Here is a 20,000-nt window from a genome sequence, read left to right on the forward strand (position 1 = left end):
CACGATTATGCAACAGGAGATAAATTTTAATTTTACAAGTGTTTCTAGTTTCACTTCCACTATTTAATAATCTTCAATATTCGCCTGTATTTAGTAATTATTCAATGAGTGTCGGCTGGCTATAACCGATCAATTCTAAAGGTTTAAATACTTGAAAATTTTGCTTCCCGCCACAAACTTTTCCGCCATATTCAGCCAGGCAACACTTGCACGATCATACGGTCCATACTGTATATAAAGCTGATAACAAAGATTTTGTGAGCCAGTTAGAAACCTAGAACTTACGGCAATATTCCAAGTTGATCTATGAATTAATCCCGGTGAGTGCATTTCTGTTTCATATCTTAACGGAAAAAACACTTGAGGTTGATATCATCGGTCTATGTTGGTTTTTCATTAAGTGATCGTATTTGCAATATATCTTATCGACATTTTGTTGCGTGCTACCTCGCTTCCTTAGTAATGCACGGCGCACCACAGAACATAAGGTTGCGGAACGGGCTTAATTTAACATGTTTAACAACGGATCGCTTTTCTACTTATTGCTTGCTTTAGGCAAGCTATAATTAGAAAAAAAAACCATCTTAAGAGGAAATATGTCATAAGTTTCAAGCATATATTTAGACGAAATGGTGACAATAGTTTTCGAAACCGCAGCCAGTCTGAAACGAGATGCGCTGTCAGTTCGGTTGCGTGAACGTGATGTTTTGTTTTCATGTTTTGCGCGTCTTTTTTTGCCAAGTGGATAAAAAATTGGTCTGTGTTTGCAGAAGATGGGAGATCCAATGACAAGGAGATTTTTATCTCACGTAGAAGTGTTTAATTAATGTGTGCTTCCAAAGCAACAGCAAATATCAGACGTCATCGCAGTTTGAGCCCGGCGGAACATAACCGAACGAATGCCATTGTCACCTCTGTCTGCTGTGTAGCTCCACGCGTTTTGGTCTGCTGTGAAGCTTAGTAGCTCTTAACGGAAAACCAAAACAACTCGATCGCATAAGGTAATGACCAGTTTTTATCTCAATGTCCTTTTCAGAGCCAGAAATGATACTTTTTCAGATTTCTTGGAAATTCATTCTTACACGTGCTTTAATGAAATCCAGTGTAATTTGCGAGTGCGAGCTGTGTGAAACCTCAGGTGAAACGACCGGTGAAAAACGCCATTAAATTCTTTCTCAGCTGCTAAAAAGAGGTCGCTTACTCTCTTGCAAACTCTTCTTTGTGACTCCTTCACAAAGCTTCTTTAATTAAAGCGAAATTGATGAAATTTAAAACTGCCAACTTTCATTGAAATGAAAGTGCAGGGTTCCCACTGAAACTGAAGTCTGAAACTTTTTCAACTGAGGTCAAGGAATTGTCAGGATAGTTTGAAAACAGTTAGAGAGTTAAAGAAAGAGCTCAAAAGTCAGGGAAATTTTATATGTACTCCTCTCATCTGGATAAATTTTCTTGATATAAAACGACTCAAAGACGTTTCCTTGCTATCCATGTGCTTTGTATGTTGGGCAAACAATGCAACAATGCAACAATGAAAAAATTTACTGTTGTTAAACTGACTGATCATTAAAATTGGTCTTTCTTGTCCTAGGATTACTAGAAAATCCTAAAATTTATGTCAGGGAAAAGTCAGGAAGACATGAGTCCGGTGGCTCAGTTGGTTGAGCATCTGGCTGTCATGCGGAGGTAGGGGAGGGTGGGGGGGGAATGTAAACGGTAGGCCCCGTCGCACAACCCTTAAATGTTCATAAACCCTGAAGGACGTTAAAGAACACACACACACACACACACTATTCGAAAAGAGTAGGGGATGGAGTCCCCGGTGTTGTGGCTGTCCTCTTCTCCCCAGTAGGAATGGCCGGCTTGGCCGCGTGGTGTCTCTAAAAAGGCTTACGGTGTATGAGGCCACCTAAGCAGAAACAGTCATAAGTCAAAAAAGGACTTTGTCGAGTGCTGGAACATGTAGATGTGGATGAGTTCGCAACCGCCGCTCGGTTGACCAGTTGTTTGACCAGTTGGCTGAGTTTTAATAATTTAATATGCAGCTTTCTCTACAGTCGTACCTAAACAAAGGAAAGGCTGGCAAATAATTTCTCGCTTACCTCACATCTCGCCGATAAAATCACTCTTCTCCGGCATCAGTCATGCTCAAACTCCGGCGATGGCCACACGGATAAATTTATTTCTCCTTGACCAAGTTTCAAGGTCCACCGAGAGTTCAATTTTTCAAAATCCTTCGAGGCTCGCTTACAACGAATTTTGGCACGGCTGGTCAACCGTTCTCTTGACCCTCTCGATACGGTGAGAGCAAATAACCACACAAAAAGGGAGAAATTCAGCACGACATTAATTAAAGAACAGCATTTTTATGGAGAACTTTTGCGGGTAAATATCTTTTTCAGTTTGTTATCGAGATTCCCATGCAAATCCTATGTGCCACCTGTGTCTTTAATAATTAGTGTCGCGCCGTGTCTTTTTCAACACGATTGCTAATAATTGCATGATCGTGAGCTCCGCCCAATCCAGAACTCAATTAATCCGTTGGCTCAGCTGTCCGATATAAATTCGGCCAAGGTCGGAAACCTTCTTCGACGGGGCCCTAAAACGAGAAAAAAAAATTTGAATGGAACTCCAATGAAGAACTTTGAGATCTGCAATTTCTACTTCCGTAGATGTTTCCCTCCAACACGACAACAAACTTCTTTACTTCCAATTAACACTGAACATCAGTATGCAGGGAATAAGTTGCTATCAGATGACAAGACAGGTATTTTAAGTCAATTGTCTAAATGCCCATTTCTCTCAAGCACATTTTAGAACAGCTTACCATTGTGAAAACGGTATTCTGCCTTAAAATAAAAATCCGCCGGTTTTCGCGTTCATTCAGCTGTTTGCACATCCAGACAACTCTCTCAGTCGACTTGATCATTCAGGAGACGCCAAAACGGTAAGAAGACTTATTTGTTAAAAACTGACACGAGTATAATTTGAATCTTTTAGCTTGAAGTCTGTATATCCTAAACTTACATAACTTTACAAAACAGTCTTATCTGGAAAAAGGCATGTTTTCAAGAGGCCACACTCAAAAAGAGAGGTCCGTCTGTTGTTTTAGAAAATGTTGCGTATTCAAACTCGGTACTTTGGTTCCCTTCGGAAAATTTGTCCTCGCCAGAATATTCGCATACACAGATATAGTGTATTTGTTGGTGGCAACATGTTTATTTACCCCCTTTTTATTGGTTGCACGTGATAAAGCTGCGAAGACATGGCGCAAAGAATAGGTCTTTCGTCGAACGCTCCTTCCATCCACGAATGTGTTTTATTTTGTTCCAGATATTTTATCTAAGACTTCTAGAGCCTGAGTAGATTCCGGGATAAACAATAAATAATACTTGATTGTGAAATGAGCACTGTTGACGACCCAGAACAGGTACTCCGTGGCTTGTGCCCGGGAAGCCTGATTTCCAGGCCCCTTCCCTTCGCCCACCCCAAAGCGAAAAGAAAGGTTCTGGGAACGAGGTTGTCATCACACCATCGGGACCAGCCTCAGCTGTCCGTCTTAGAGAGGTGTGCGGCTTATAGAGAGTCGACGTAGACTGGGAACCCTGAAGTGGGCCATTCAACCGTATGATAATTTTTAGTGATATTTTCAAGTTGAAAGTAAGGGATACCCTAATGCCTAATGACTAAGAAACGGCCGGGACCAGCACCAGGTGTCCGTCTTATAGAGGTGTCCGTCTTACAGAGGTGTCCATTAAGAGAGAGTTGACTGTACCCCCTTTTTTGTGTTAAACTAAGGATAGAAGAAAGGGGGTAGTTTCTAAATAAACTGTGGTGCTGCGTCGGCCGGGAAGTAGTACACAAAGATTTGGTTTTATCTTTGGAGTTGATAATGTAAATTGACGGTGGTCTGTACGGTGGTCAATTTACATTATCAACTCCGTTGATAAAACCAAATTTAAGGATAGAAGAAATCCTCTGAATAAATAAATAGATAAATAACCAAAAAATGAATAAACATCTAAACATTAATGCATCACCGCAGACGCTAAATCGTTGCTTTTGTGTAAGTGTCAAGCTGAGGGCAACAGCAATCCTCTCGATAAATTACCGATTAAGCGCATTATACAGTTGTATTATCAGGGGCACCCAACGAATCTGTTCCTCACATTATCTGTTCCCCAGGGGAATCTTGCTAGCTGGCAAAAATACAGGTGTTTCGATTAGCTGGCTGGGAAATTTTGTTATTGATAGAGGTTATGCCTGAGAATTGCTGACTTTTTCTAGCATTTCAACCCGAGCTGGCTTTAGAAACTCTGAAGACTGAAGACGACTAAAAAAATAAAAATGAAAAATAAGAAAAAAGAACCCCTTCCCTGTCCCAGAGAGTAGCCACAAACATACGACGGCTGGTCAGAGTGATTGCGCTTGCGGAAAAAACCTGTTTTGTCCCGGTTTTGTCGCTTTTGTTCGGTCGATGGGATTTGAAAGCGCGCGGAATTCCTGGCTGGGAAACCAACCAATTTTATCTAGCTGGCTGGGAAATTTCTTGTGTGTCTTGCTGGGAAAAAGGAACAGATAATGTTTTCCCAGCAACACTGAAAAACACCTGAAAATGCCTTAATAACACTATTTTCATTAACTGGGGTATAATAATACAATTTACAACAAATTGGTCGTTGGGTGCCCCTGTATTATAGAAATTATGCATCCTCGTTTATGTCTTTGTGTTAGTGCCAAGGGTTAACAGCAATCCCTGCAAATTTTCATTATTTGAAGATAATGTGGTTCCAACAGCTATATTATCGATTTAGTGCATTATACAGCTGTATGTATATATATATATATATATTATAACAAATTAAGTATTGTAGTTTCTCAGTTGTGACTGGATCTGTAAGCTAATGAACGTGCAACTTAAGGTGGCTCTCGAGAGTATTTGCGAATACCCTCACTACAGGGCACGAGTTACAAAAGGAAACCTATTTAATTTCTCTTAATCTTTTATTCCGGTAGAGATTTACCAGTATGGGTACCGGTATAGCAAGTTTTATTTTTTGGGTGTCAATTCTTGCATTATGACCGTTACCATGGCAACATCACATCTAATGATAGGCAGATGTATTCTTATATTTGGCCTAAATTCCTTAATATTTATACTTCATTCGGGGATTTTTTTTTATTCTTTGCCATATTATGGAAATGATATTACCTGACATTTTGAAGTGGTAAAGAGTCAAGGAGGTGCAGACGGTTTTGTCGGTATTCTGTAATTTGTCATTTTTCTTAATATATACGATAAGCTTTGACAGATTTTAAAAAATGTAAGATATTTGATAGGAACTGTACGTATATGTGTGGTTAGAAATGAGTCAATTGTTAAAAATTTTTACCGAAGGGAAGGCGAGAAATTAGCAGTTAATTTTTATAGATTTTGGTCACACCGACGTCACAAAACTCAGAAAAACACGTGCGATACTAGTCCCTAGGTTGCGGGCGGCCCTAAAACTCATGGGAGCCTCCTTACGGGGGGAGGGGGGGGGGAGGGGGGAGAGGGGGTTAAGGAAGAGACCATTTTCGAATTCTCTAGCATGAAATGGAGGCTAATGCGGGCAAATATTTTCAAATGCAAATTAATTTGCCCGCATTAGCTTGGATAAAATTCGTAACATAGGTGATGAACGCAATTTAATATTGTTCGAATAAAAATGTTCCAAGGGTGCCAAAAATGTATAGTTCCGGTCTTACATCAGAAATTCTCTTTTCTGTCTCAAACTGCGTCGGGCAAGTCTCCTTAGTATAATTATGTAGTATATCGGCCATTTAAAACCATTGTATGGTGAAGTGGCGACGGAAGTCCTCTCTAAAGCTGACGGAAGAAAGTCAAAAGTTTGCGTGAAGAAGTTGATATATCATAGACATGCCTGCCTAATTTCTCTGCAATGTATTTTAGCCAAGGACCTATCCGTCATTAATTATTTAAAAAAATAACAATTATTCAAAGCTTAGTGGCACATAAAAACACGTTGATTCTGCTCTCCACATAAACCCCAGTTGTTCATCAAAGTTAAAATCGAAGCTAAAATCGTTGCATTTTACAACACAACTTGAACGAAAAAGAAGAAATCGGAAAGCTAGTTGAAGAATTCACTAATGGCACTAATGGCAGATAAGACCAAATAAGGCTAATTTTGCAAATACGGCAGCTTAGTGATCTTAGGACGTTTAAATAAGATACTTTTTTTGTAAGCGAATATGAGGTTTCCACGAAATTGTTTTCTCGAAATATTCATTTGGAGCAACAAAAACTTGATAGTTTTTTTTTATAAATATATAAATTCTCCAAAATGGAACCTAAACTACTCAATAATTTATAGCGTAAAAAGACCGAGGAAGCTGTAAACACGACAAAGTTGTCATCTTATGACGCGCTTTTTAAGAGAGCGATTCGTGAAGAAATTAATAGGGAGCTTAAGCAACGACAACGGCGACGTCAACGAGAACGTCACAAATTTGCATACTTGGTAGGCAAAAACAATAGCTTTGCACGCCCTGTACGTGTGTTTTTCACTTTTGTCCATTTTTTTGCCGTCGTCAGCAAAACTACAACGTGAAACAGCCAAATTTGAGGTTTTATGGACAACGTCATTACTTGAGGATAAATTTTCATTTTCTGCCCTAAATTGAGCGCCGTTCCTACCAGCGTCATTTTTGAGGAACTACCACACCCCCGTCATATCAAAAAAGTTGAAATAGCAACGAAGCGATTACAACAACGCGAATTTATATTTTGAGATGACGTTCTCGTTGCCGTCGCCGTTGTCGTTGCTTAAGCTCCCTAATCCTTAACGGGGACGGTTTGCTTCGCTCATTCAGTATTTAGCGAAAATATGGATCTGTTTCAAGACCGGTTGACAACAATACTGACACCATAATGCGATGTAATGATTCGTTGCCTTTTTTCTGTCATTCTGAACTTTTGGAATGTTTTCTGAATTTCTGCACACGAGAAGTTTCGATTTGTACAGCAGTTAACCTTATTTAAACAAATTTCAAATTGTTAAGCAAATTAGCCATGTGCATGTGCTGCTAGGGGGAACTGCGAAAAATCGGCTCGTCGAAATATTGAAATAACACTGCTAAAAGTCCATTTTAACATTTAGAATTAAGTACTTTTATAATGATTTTATATCTTTTGATTGCCTTTGACATTTTGACTTTCTTTTTCGTTATCTACTCATTTTTCACTAAAAAAACGTCGAAGTAACTAGTGTAATCATTCTGTTTTACTACTTAGTTGATAAACATTTAATGAACGTGAAACAAGTCATCTGTGTGGCTAAGATGATCGTTATAACATCTCGAACTTGTGTTGTTGCTCCCTCAGAAGTGTGTAGCTAATTTGCATGATCATAGCAAATCCAACGCGGCTATCGTGAATAAGGGCTATTAACGTCTTCGTGCGTAATAATTCGTTCTCTGACGCCAATCACGTATACACGTACACGCAACTCTGATATCGCCGACTCGGAGTTGGATGCCTGAAGCAGTAACATGCATAAACAAAGCGAGTGGCGGTTTTCTTTTTGCGGGCGAGGCTTAACCGAAAATATTAATCTGGAGATTTGCAGAGATAATAGCAGAGAACAGGTTCACAATCTCGAGAGCAAGTGAGTAGAATATCTTAACATATTAATGCATGAATTTGAGTTAAGAACTTGTTGTGCTTCCCTCGATCATTTGATATTTCGAAAATTCGGCCAAACGAAACCATTATCCTTGTGACAATATTAATATCTAAAGGGACAGCTTTCCAACCATCCGTGGACTTATTGAATGACTCTTTTAAAACATTGACAACTTTTTGTCATAAATTAAGAAACAAGAATTGACAGCTCAGTCCTAGCTGCACGGACGAAAAATGCGGTTAGTTTTTTGGACTAAAATGATGTTAAAAGTGCCTTTTATAATGATTTTATATCTTTTGATTGCCTTTGATTATGCCTTGCTAATTTGGCATTATGTTCGCTTTGTTCTTTTGCTTTATGGACATTAATTATTTCGGATCCGGCATATGAAAGACCACCCAAAAATGCCGACGGTGCAACCTGCTGTTATGAACATACGCATACGAACTGAGCATCGCGATCCGCGAGGTCAACAACACTCATGGCCACTCTGAAAATGACATTGGACATTTCGTAACAATTACACGACCCAATATTCCATCTTAATATGACAAGCTTACCGCTTTAAAAGGAATGAAAACTAGCAGAAACAGAGCTTTAGTTCAACTAGATCCACCGTGAGGGTACACTGGGTTGCCTGTGGTACGTGCACCGTTCCAAACAATTTTTTTCAAGGTCATTAGAAGTCATACCAGAAGAGGCCCTTTGGCTCACAGGTCCTCACACGTTCGTACGACGAAACAGATCTGTCCTTGCGTAATATGTAGCTCTAACAGTGCACGACATTGGTTTGGTATTGTCTATCATTGTAGTGCCATGGTAGAAGTCTTGGGTAAATAGTCTGAGAAGACATGTGGTTACTAGCAAAGTACTGAACCCAGAAAGATTGAAGAAAATAAATGGGAAGTGAGAAACATTGGCTTCTGGGCTGTCATGTTGATAAACTTCTTTTCACCACAAGTTTAAGCGTGCCCGCTGAGCATCTGACAGCTTTATAATGCCGAAGTTCACTGAACTTATTCCCTGGTCGGCGGGGTTAGTGTTTAGCGGGGTTGATTGTGTTGGACCAAAACAATATACCCCTCATAAAACAGAAGCATCGGACCGAAAATACTATTAACGCTAACAAATGCGAACTCAGCAAGGTACAGATCTTGTTAGCTTGCTTTATGCAAAAACAAATATTGATGCAAAAGTAAATAACTATTAATACACAGTTTTTAGAAAGAGCAGAAGGAAGTCTCCAGGACGGTCGATCGAGAATAACATATTTACGACATGAAAACAACATTAATTTTGAACCGTGAATATAGAATATAAAAAGTTACGATCAGCGACAAACATTGGCCAAATTTATACTAGAGACGGATAATCCGTCTGGACGAATTATCCGTCTGGTCGTTTAATCCGTCCAGTATAAATACGGGACGAACTGTAAAGGACAGTATTAGTTTGTCTTATAGTTCGTCCCGTTTATACTAGACGGATTATGCATCTTTGTTCTGGTGCCTTTGTTCAGGTACTTCGTTTATGCGAACACATTTTGTATCCTACTGCTAAGAGACCGCTGGCTTTCTGTAACGAGGTGTTCATTCCGGCATCTAAGTTCGTCTGTCGGTGCATTTATACACATAGACGGATTATCCGTCCTGACGGATTATCCACCATAGTTCGTCTTGGCAGACGAACTAAACAGATAGTTCGTCTTGACGGATAATCCGTCTGTTGCCCGTATTTATACACGGACGGATTATCAGACGAACTAAAAAATTCTTGCCCAAGTTCGTCCAGACGGATTATCCGTCTCTAGTATAAATTGGGCCATTTTGGGAGATTTTTGCTTCGTTCAAATAAATCGCCAAATCGAAAGTGACATGGCCGGAATTCAGCGGGCGCCGTGATTAAGTTACCGCGGCATGTTTACTCGCCAAACAGTGAAGTATCTGTGTCAAATGATGGCAAGATACCGGGTTTTTGTAAGTTTCTTTTTCTGTCAAGTGTTATAAAGTTTGACAATGAAATGAGCGAAGTCAAAACAAAGATCACAATCGCACAACTCTTGTTTACGCAAAGTCAAAATTTACTCTCCAAGACGCGTTCGACGTTATTTATCACCAGGTAATTTCATCATTTTGGAAATGGCAGCTACTTTATTATTCATCAGCGTCACAATTTTTCACTGATTTTGGGGCTCATTTTGTTGAAACTCAAGCACGCTTCCAACAGACCTGTTTATTTTCGTGACTTATGCGTTACCACAAAAATTCTCCCCGTATCACATTTCAACACATGTATGCAAATTTGCTAAGCTCGAAAATTACACAACATGATAAATTTACAAAAGCTGGAAATTTCACAGAAATATTTTCCAGCGAAACATGTATCGAAACAAGCAACATATTTGCTATAAGAGGCAAGAAACCCTTCCTATTTCAGTTGCGTGCGTGCAAGCGAAACACACAATCGCAAAGCATATGCAATTAAATAAATTTCTGACAGTTCACATCAAACCCTTTGCGAAAGAACCGAAAGAACCTTGACCGTACATAATAAAGCACAAAAGAGACAACAAGCTTTCATTCAAATAATTTTTCACTGTCACATTTCCAATTTTTTTTAACCTTTGCAGAGTCGAGTAGAAAATGAATGTTACTTGCCAGACAAACAGGCAAACTTTAAATAGATGCGACTTCAGTAAACACTGTGAGACACAACAGAGATCACAGATCTACTTGTGGTGTTCGATTCCTTCTCTGTCTTTGTTGCACCCGTAAGTTACCAGAGAAATTTCCATTTGGTTTCAGTGTTGTACGTAACACCACCTTGGCGAAATATTAAAAGTACAGCTCATTTTGATTTCGGCTCGACGGGCGAAAGATTCACGCTGTCGAAGTCCATTACTCATCGCTTTCACCGCCTGTCTAGACGTTCCATTCTTGAGCTCCATATGGGTATATTTTCTTTAAAGATGTACTAAAACGCCATTCGCGTTACAATGACTTCCAACGCCATTACAGGTTAATTGTGCAGAGCAAGCTACGCATTACCCCAGCCCCCTCAAACCTAACAAAATACGCAAAGAAGACTCTAAGCACAAAGACACCACTTAGGAGGGGAGTGACAGGCAAGACTTTTACTTACACGGAAAAAAAATACTAAAAAACAGAAAACGGAAATCTACCCATTTTCCGACTGGATTGCCATAGGCAACCCAGTAACAAGAAATAGCGTTTCTGAACTAAGCCACGCTGATCTACAGTATTTAGGACTAAAAACTACTTTGAAAACGGTTAGCTTTCACGTGTTTTGCTGGGTACCGCTATGTCATAACTCTAAAAAATTCGTCTTTCCAGGAGCTAGTTTCGTTAGTCAAGTGGATATCAGAAATAGCGATGAGAAGCCATCTTCTCTGGTTTTTAAAATATTTGTTTCTTTTAAGTAGATTTGAAGGTTAAAATAGATTGTACCATAGTTAATAGACGGGACTGGTTTTGAAGTTCGGCAAACATCAAAGGAGCAAACAAAGATGCCAAGATTTAATTTGTAGTCCAGGACCGTGCATAATCTTTTGTTTTGCGCTCAGTACACTAAGCATGAATAACGTAACCAACACGTTTCTATTGGTTAGTTCCTCAGTACGGAGTAAACAACTATTGTGTTTTGTGCACGGTCAAGGCCAAAAAAGAGAACAAAAACATACAACAAAGAAATTTGTCGGGTTTCATAACCATTCCCCTCTATTAACTATGGTTGAATAAAGGAAAATGTCAGTTTGATGAATGGCCATGAGTCAGTTGTCCATCGCGCAATCATTGTAATTCTGTCACGTGGTTTTATCGCAATGCTTCGGAAGATTCATATGAAAGCAGCCGTGCAGAAAGCATTCTCCTTGGGCAAAAAAGCAAAACAGAAGCTTAATGGACCTTACTGGCACCTTTTTTACGAGATCTGGGAAAAGCAAGGAACAGTTTGCGAAGCGCAAAGCAAGATAAAACGGCAACATTGAGAACGAAGTGTTAGATTTAAGATAGACAGAGACATAGGCAAAAAAGCGTAGAGCGTTAATTTTAAAGACTGATTATAAATCAAAGAACGTAACTCAAAGAAGCCCCCCCCCCCCCCCCCCAAAAAAAAAAAAAAAAAAAAACCAAACACAGCACCAAAACATTTGCTAAAAATGTGGTAAGTGGAAAATAAAAGCTAACATTGTTTCTTAATCCTCCAGCTTCGGTTTTAGTCTTCGATGTGGGCATTACGGAAGCTATCCGAGGCACTGTGTATGGTAAATGATTTTAAAGGAATTTATGGGTACTTGTCAAATAATCCATCTATCCTGGTCACTCATAGGTGACTGAGCGGTACAGTTATGAGCTATGCTGTCAGTCCTTATTTGACTTTGTAAAGCCTAGTTCCCACTAGCTACATAACGATCATAATCATAATCATAAGAACGAACATAACGCTGTTATGTCGCTTATGTCTTAGTGGGAACGTCCAGAAACATAATCATAGGCGCCCTTATGATCAACATAATCATAATCATAAGAAAATGATCGATCATTTTCTTATGATTATGATTATGGCTTTGACTATGACTCGCTTTTCTTTGCAGTGGGAACGCGAAAATCATAACGACATAATGAGAAACATAATGACGCAACAGGGTCATTGTGTTTTGACCAATTAAAGTCTAGGACCAGTACTTTCGGGTCGGTTCATTTTCAAGATGGCGGCCAGCTTCGAGGAGAAGCTTTACGTTTTTAAGAGCGGCCGTCCCCACTAGAACATGAGAAGCTTATGTTTATGTTTATGATTATGATTATGCTTATGATCCTTATGTCGCCAGTGGGAACTAAACTTAACTGGGCGATTCAGTTCGAGTCAAAGACCCACATTTCACTCTTGCTTACTATAGAGACCGTAGAGTCTCAAGTATCCGACTAGATCACCGACGATCGTGGGTTGCAATCCCATCTGAAGCTCGGATTTTTTCCGAATTTCCAATGGATGCAATTTCAACAACATGTGTAGATATGGAGAGGGAAGTAAAAAGTGTCTCAACAATATTGTTCAGGATGCTAGTCGAGTTTAGATAGTACTATATCCTCACTGCATACTCAATACCTCATCGCATAAGATTAAGTTATGGGAAGAGTCCGCGACTGATGAGGCAGTAGGCATGCAACGAGGATATGAGGAGATAGGAGCTTGGTCAACCGCCACCAGAGGAGGTGGGCGGGTCGCAAAGGACTACTGTCTTCGTGGAGTACAGGACGAAAAGACCACGCTCCAAGCGGAGAGAACAAATTTAAACTCCAAATGGCGCAAAGCATTACTGGCGCTATAGCACGGGCGAAAACGAGGGAATGCGATGGAATAACAGCGTGTTTTACAATGAGCTAATTAATTATGCAGTGAGAATAGTCTAGTTAACTAGTCCACTCGAGTGATCCATGCCGGACGTTGGTCCATCGAGGTAGTTCATGGTCAGGGGTCAAGAAAACGTACCTACCCTCGTGTTAAGAACGACAGCCGGAGAACCCTCAACCATTACAAAGAGTGGTATGTGGCCCCGACCACAAGTAAAGTCTGCGGTTTGAGCAGGATTACTGCCACCCTGCGAGCAGAGCCTCTCCAAACTCATCAGAGAGCGAGCAATAGAGGCTCTGAAGAAGTCGTGTCACTTCTTCAATATTAGAAACTCTGTAACAGTTGAAATGTTTAAAACCAGACTCAAAACATTTCTTTTTAAGAAACATATAATTCATCTAATTGAACTTTTCTTTAAATTATGATTTACTTCTTTATAATATGTATATATGTATATAATATTTTTGTAAACGCATCGAGATTTTTAGATGCGTAATAAGCAAGTACATTATTATTATTATTATTATTATTATTATTATTATTATTATTATTATTATTATTATTATCATTATTCTTTCAAGTTACCGCAGCCCGGCACTCCGGTCAAACCGGTTTAGGCAGCGCGCGCATCATATTTTTGACAAGGCGAAGGTCAAGATCGAGCCTTCAGTACGAGAATCCATATGGCGTCTATGAGTGCGATTGTTTGAAACTGTCCAAGCAACGGCTTGCGCACACTCAATAAAGAATTACATGTAACAGATTTCTGCAGAGTCCTTCCTTTCTTGTCGAGTTAAGGAAGGCTCTGTTGGCAGGATGGATTACTGCATGCAAACGCCCTAAGAACTCCTAAGAACTCCCTTTTACATTTTATAACACAAAGTTAAATATGAATGGGTTTTGAAATGACAAGTAATCCTAAGTCCTAAGTTTTTGCTCTCGATCAATCTTTAACACATGCATGTACAGAAAAAAAACATTAATTGATGAAGAGAGAGGAAAAATTCATGACCTTTTATGGAAATTTTCTTTAGGATCGGACTTTTCATCATTTCTTAAATCGCCTTTGACATTTTTTGCGAAGACTTTCAATACACACACACTTTTAGTTCTAAATAGAAAGTTTGTTATTTGTTTACTTATAATCATCTCTAAAAATGAGGAGTGTTTGATTTTGTACACGCAAATCAATCTCATTTTCTCACGAAAAATCAAATTCGACGTGCCATATTAACATTGTATTTTTGCGATAAGATGGCAGTTTTTAATCCGCGGGAAGGATACGCGCGTCTGCTCCAGATGGTTATTTCGGATAAAATGCCTAAGATGGAATAAAGAAATCATGTGTTTTAGAGACCAAGCTAGGTTTACAAAATTGAAATCTACTTGAGTGTCAAGCCCTGTCTAATTATATTAATGGCCGCAGGGAGCTCTGAATGTATTATACTATGCAAATATGGAACGTCTGGCACTATTTTTCTTTTCTTCTGTTTTGGGTTTTTTCAATAAAAATGCATTTGCTCAGCTTATATCTTCTCGGTAATTTGAACGCACAAGAACGACATTTCCTCACCATTAACGGTCAATGCTCTCGTCTGAAACTTTGTCGGAAGTTCAATAAAAGAAAAAAAATTAAGCACTGTCAAAATAAATATAAATCTAGTTGCTATCATAAGTAACCAGATACTAAGGAAGCTTTCAGTTTAGTGTTTGCCCCACGATCAAAAGAATCTTAAATTCGCTTGAGGCATATCACCTTAATCTCTTAATTTAGTCAAGATTTTTCATGATCATCAAATTTATACAGTGTGCAGTTTTATTTTAGAGTGGACACATACAACTCAACTCTTTCAGTGGTCACTTACGAAAACGCAAAAAAAGGTGCATTGGCTATTTTGATAGGCTAAGGGGAGCAGCTACACTTACGAGAGTTATATAACCATGCCGCGTTTCAAGCTATTTTCATGTCCGCCAGTCCTGTAAAACGTTTTATTTCGGAAACACGGAAACAGTGCAGAGTGACAAGGTAGGAGGGAAGGTAGAAAAGCGAGCAACTCAATTCTGGAAACCGTTCTAGAGGTAAAACGACTCAGTGTTGAAAACTGCGGTTTGCGTTCGATTTTGTTGAAAATAACCGGCCCTTAGTTTCTGTAAACAGGGTTTAACCTGCGATTGCTCTCAACTAGGCTGAAAATTTGGTTTTCACTGAAGTTTATCAAACGACTTTTTTTCAGGTAAATTAAGCAACGTAAGAAAGATCTGTGATTTCACATTTCAGCCCCCCACTGACACAGCACTCTTCCGTTTTTTAGAAACAATAAACCCTTCACTCAACTAGGACTGGTCGCCTTAAAAAAGAGGTGGAAAAACGGAAGGAAGATGGAGGAAGGGAAGATGGGAAGATCGCGTTTCATGCAAGTTTTTAAGCATTATTTCTTATCAACGAAGTTATTTCAAATTACACACTCTTAGGGTTCATTAAATATGCAACACGAAAAATTATCTTTTTAGAAGAGATTTCTCGAGATCTAGCAGTATCTCTATTACTTTTCGAAATGTTTATCTAATCCGTTCGGAAATACTGCCGATAACAAAGTCTTATTGAAAACCACTGGAAATTATCAATACCGCCTCGCTTCCCATTATCACCTCATTGACACAATGATTCCGTGTAAATACTCTCAATACAATTTAACCCCCGGCTGTGAGACTCTTTAACCTACAAACGTTTTTAAAAACTGTTTTCTACGAAATCACCGACTTGTAACTCATATTTCGCTCTCTTCGAGGCAATACAGCCTAAGGCAGTGATTTCACATGTTATTTTCTTCATTATCAAGGTTTTCTCTTCAAATCAAATCAAATTTTGCCCGAAAAATGAAAAGGAGTTTTGTGGTTTATTTTATGGAAGCACTATAAGAGTTAAATTGATTGCACTAAATTGTAGTCCGGTAGCTTAAAAGTGGCGGATGTTTTTGCGTTTGCAAAATCGATTGTGTGAATGCTTTTTGATCGAGACATTGGGAGGCCTTCGATTTGAGTCAAATAGAAAATTAAACGTTTCTTGCGGTGAAATGCAATCGGCAAGACCTTTTTTTTGTTAGGAGAAGCGCGTCTAAATCTTAGGACATAATACCACACGAGCTGATAATTACTAAAAACAATGGCTCATTTCCCAGTTGTAATCTCGATAATGAACCGACAACCAAAACAAAAGTGGCTTCTCCACGGCTCTTTGGAGTTCTTTCTATCGATCTCTGGCTTTCAACGCTAACAAAAAGAATGTAAAATGCAAATTTATTGAAATGTGCATCGATTCCGGTATTGATCGCATAAGAGTATTCGCTAAGTTCCTCTTGACTATCAGTTCAAGAGCATTTTGTTACCGAAAGAGATTTGAACAATGCGAGCTCCCGCGTTCGTATACATGAACTGTATTTGAGGTGAGGCTATCACGGATTTGAATTGGCGAACTGTTTTTCTCTCCAATAACAGAGTATATATTTTTAGCATTAAACGAGAAGAGTTTTTTTCAAACATGACATTTTGCAAATAACCATAAAAAGAATCAATAACGTTTTTTAAAATCCATATTCTTTGTTCTAATTCAATTTTCATTTGAAACACAAAAAGCTAACACGATATTTTTTAGGTCTTACCTGTAAACTAATGCTTATGCACTCTTAAAGACGGAAATTATATTTTCAGGGTCAGGTAAATCCAGTTAACATGACGGCTAATGGGACAATGAATACTACAGCTATTACTCAGACTTCAAACTCTGTCGATGAAGACAGCGGAAAGCCAATCTACTACACTCGACTCGCTTGCTACGCAGTGATCTTCTTCGTCGGAGTCATTGGAAATATTTTGGTTTGTCTCGTGGTCTGCCGCGAACGCAAAATGAAGAATGTCACCAACTATTTCATCTTCAATCTCGCCATCAGTGACTTGTCAGTGCTTCTTATTTGTATTCCTTTTGATTTCGGCGAAATTGTGACACAAACCTTTCCCTATGGCGCTGTTATGTGCAAGTTGGTTTATCCTCTGCAAACTCTGGCTACTACCGCATCGGTCGGAACTCTTGTTGCCATAAGCCTAAATAGGTAAGCTCTTCAATTTGTAGCTAACATTTTATTTTTTTGCATCAATTCATGACACATTATATAATTTAATATTAATATTATTTCTATTAGTGGCAATATTTTTATCATTCTCATTCAAGTTCAGTTAGCAATATTTAGGGACTGTTCTATAATAGCTTAGATGATCATCGATAGCTTTTCTAGAGAGTTTTGCGTGCGTTTTCCGACGGGGAAACAGAAGTTGGGCTGGATTCCAGTTTACCAAGTCGAAAAAAATATGGTTGATTTTAGCTGTGAGCCACAGCGATCGAGAAATTAAGGTACTCGAGAAAAATTCGCTGGAATAAGAGAATTCAAATGGTTTTATGACAAGGAACATCTTGCCATTGACTTTAAACGCGAAGTAAAAGTACAGGACTGGTAATACAACCATCACAAGACGGAAAAAACTGAATGCCATTACAGTAAATAATGGACTACCGCAGAATGCCCTGGAATTACGAAAGCCGTTCAGATAACGGACCAAAAACTCCTAAACGACGTTGTTTATTTATAAAATAGTAAATCATTGCTTACGACTCAATTTCCACGAAAGACTAGAAACATTATCGCAAGCGAATTCGCCTGTAAAGTCCGTAGGTGCTTGATGCCTCTAACATTGAAAAAAATTCTCTTTAAGGATTTTGTTATTGTATGATATTATTATTTTAGCTACACTTTAATTTAAAATCTGTTTAGTTAGAAAGCATCTTTTCACGAACAATTTTCCTGAACGGTGGAAATTCAATACAGCATATTGAGTTCGTGTGTGCTATATCAGTCTTGAGGAACAAAACAGCCTGGTTGGATAAAGATATCTTTATCTCGAGTTCCTAATCGATCTCGGATTCGAACTGTTATATAAAAAAAAAAACAAAAACGCCGAATTAATTTTGATCTTGCTAAAAGCTTGCTGCCGGAGCACGACAAATTTTATGAATATTATTTCTTATGCTTTCGGTCAGAAACTAAATGCTTCATCAAACAAACCCAGTCTCGGATAAGTGTGCGATAAGAAGTTATCGACTTTCGGCCACTGACCACTTATACATAAAAAGAGGGCTTTCCATAGCTCAGATAGAGGTAAATAGATGAATGCTCTGGGATGTGTTGCTTTGGAATCCAAATGCGTGGCAATAGAATAAATTGAATTGTAGGAAAGCAGTCTTCGGGCTAAATCTTTATACAGCAAACGAAGAAGCCAACGAGACCGTCGTCTAAAAATATAACCCCAAGTCGTTTGGAATGGAAAGTGTGTTGCAACATTGCACGAATAAAATTGGAATGAATTGTGTGGTTGTTTGGGGTTAAAAATGTTTCGTCATGTTCTCACGTCCGCTACACAAGGGAGCTAGCTTACGAAACGACGACGCCGACGGCAACGACGACGCTACAAAACAATAGGTTTAGTGAGCAAAAACAATGGCTCTGCACGTTCTGCACGTGCGTTTTACATTTTGGTACATTTCTTTGCCGTCATCTCCTAAATGACGACGTGAAATGACCAAATTCAAGGTTCTGTGGAGGACGTTAGCACATGACGATGAATTTTCAGTTCTCTCTCTACGCTTCCAACCCACTCATACCAGTTTAATTCCCCGTCAGTTACTACACATTTTAAACACGGAACGACATGAAATAGTTTCGTAGTGATATGAATAAAGCGGATTTGTATTTTTAAATGAAGTCCTCTTAGCCGTCGTCGTCCTCGTTTCGTAAGCTCCCTTGTACCTGAAATTTCACGTCGTTGTCAGAACGAGGACGGCAAAGAAATGTACCAAAATGAAAAACGTACGTACAGGGAGTGCAGAGTTTTTGTTTTTGCTCTTTAGAGCTTTTTGTTTCGTGGTGCCAGTTCTCGTAACCGTTGCTGTCGTCTTTGCGTAAGCTGCCTGTTAAAGCTGAATATCGTGACCAGACTCAATGGACATTTGGAGAATTTTGGGAATTTTTGGGTTTGGTTTTTCAGTTTTCGCGATAAAAGACATATTAAGTTAATCAGTAACTCAGAGTCTCTGAGTCTCTAAACCTTTATTTGCCACATAATTTATTTAAATGTAATGCATTTTGATGAGTTTTAGATTCAATTTGTTCCTCGTTTTAACTTCAGTAAAATTCAAAGTAAATGACGTAGGTTGTCTACTTAAGATTCCATAATTTAGTCCGTGATATTTCTTCAGTTAACAAGCATACATCGCAACAAATGGAGCCATTGGTCGAGGTTGGGAAAGATTCAGTCAGTTCTGGAAAATTCTGGCCGACTCAATATTGCATTCAAAAACAATTTCAATAGGTGTTTTTAGGTGTCATTTGTTTCACCAGCTGTGATTAGAGTTTGATAAGTCGCCACGATTTTTAGAGGAACCCTGCGACTTTAAGTGAAAATGGTTAGCGGTTTACTTGTGCGTGCAATTAATATTCAACGGCAACAAAAAGATCATCAGTGACTTCTAATAACAATGATTAAATATTTTTAATAATCCGTGATGATAGTAAGAATAAATTAGATAGAAATGTGTTAGATGTTTGTTTTTCTTTTTTTCCGACACATGTATCGGTTGTCCCCGTGTTATCGTCGGGTTTGATGTTAAATGTTTGGGGGTCGTTTCGTGTGAGTCGCGAGGCATTTCGGGTGCCTAGCATCAACACGAAGATGTTTTAACACATGAAGCCAGCTTTGTAGTTATTTTCACTTTCGGTCTTTTGAGAACAAGCTAAAAAGACGAACTTTTTAAAGAAGTTCATGACCGTGACTTTTTTCAGGAGCGGAAGCGGAATAATTTGATTTCAGTTATTCATTATTCCTTCCATTTTTTTCCAA

At 38.8% G+C, this 20,000-nt stretch overlaps 1 protein-coding gene across 12 annotated transcripts in view; it reads left to right on the forward strand.

Moving 5' to 3' along the window:
- The window catches only part of LOC138049559 (galanin receptor type 1-like), an 85,334-nt gene that overhangs the window by 53,485 nt on the left and 11,849 nt on the right, over positions 1–20,000 (forward strand). For 5 of the 12 annotated variants that reach the window (XM_068895889.1, XM_068895892.1, XM_068895891.1 and 2 more), the window contains exon 3: positions 16,764–17,161. In XM_068895889.1, the coding sequence (XP_068751990.1) occupies positions 16,785–17,161 (377 nt within the window). In that variant the 5' untranslated portion in view covers positions 16,764–16,784. Of the gene's footprint in view, positions 1–865; positions 1,002–1,588; positions 1,684–2,553; positions 2,765–2,804; positions 2,945–7,536; positions 7,668–14,789; positions 15,135–16,314; positions 16,499–16,763; positions 17,162–20,000 lie in introns of those variants that run through there. The other 7 variants (XM_068895895.1, XM_068895897.1, XM_068895888.1 and 4 more) reach the window with 7 other exon arrangements.

Source organism: Montipora capricornis, chromosome 5 (genome assembly GCF_036669925.1).
Source record: "Montipora capricornis isolate CH-2021 chromosome 5, ASM3666992v2, whole genome shotgun sequence".
Classification (NCBI taxonomy): Eukaryota; Metazoa; Cnidaria; class Anthozoa; order Scleractinia; family Acroporidae; genus Montipora; species Montipora capricornis.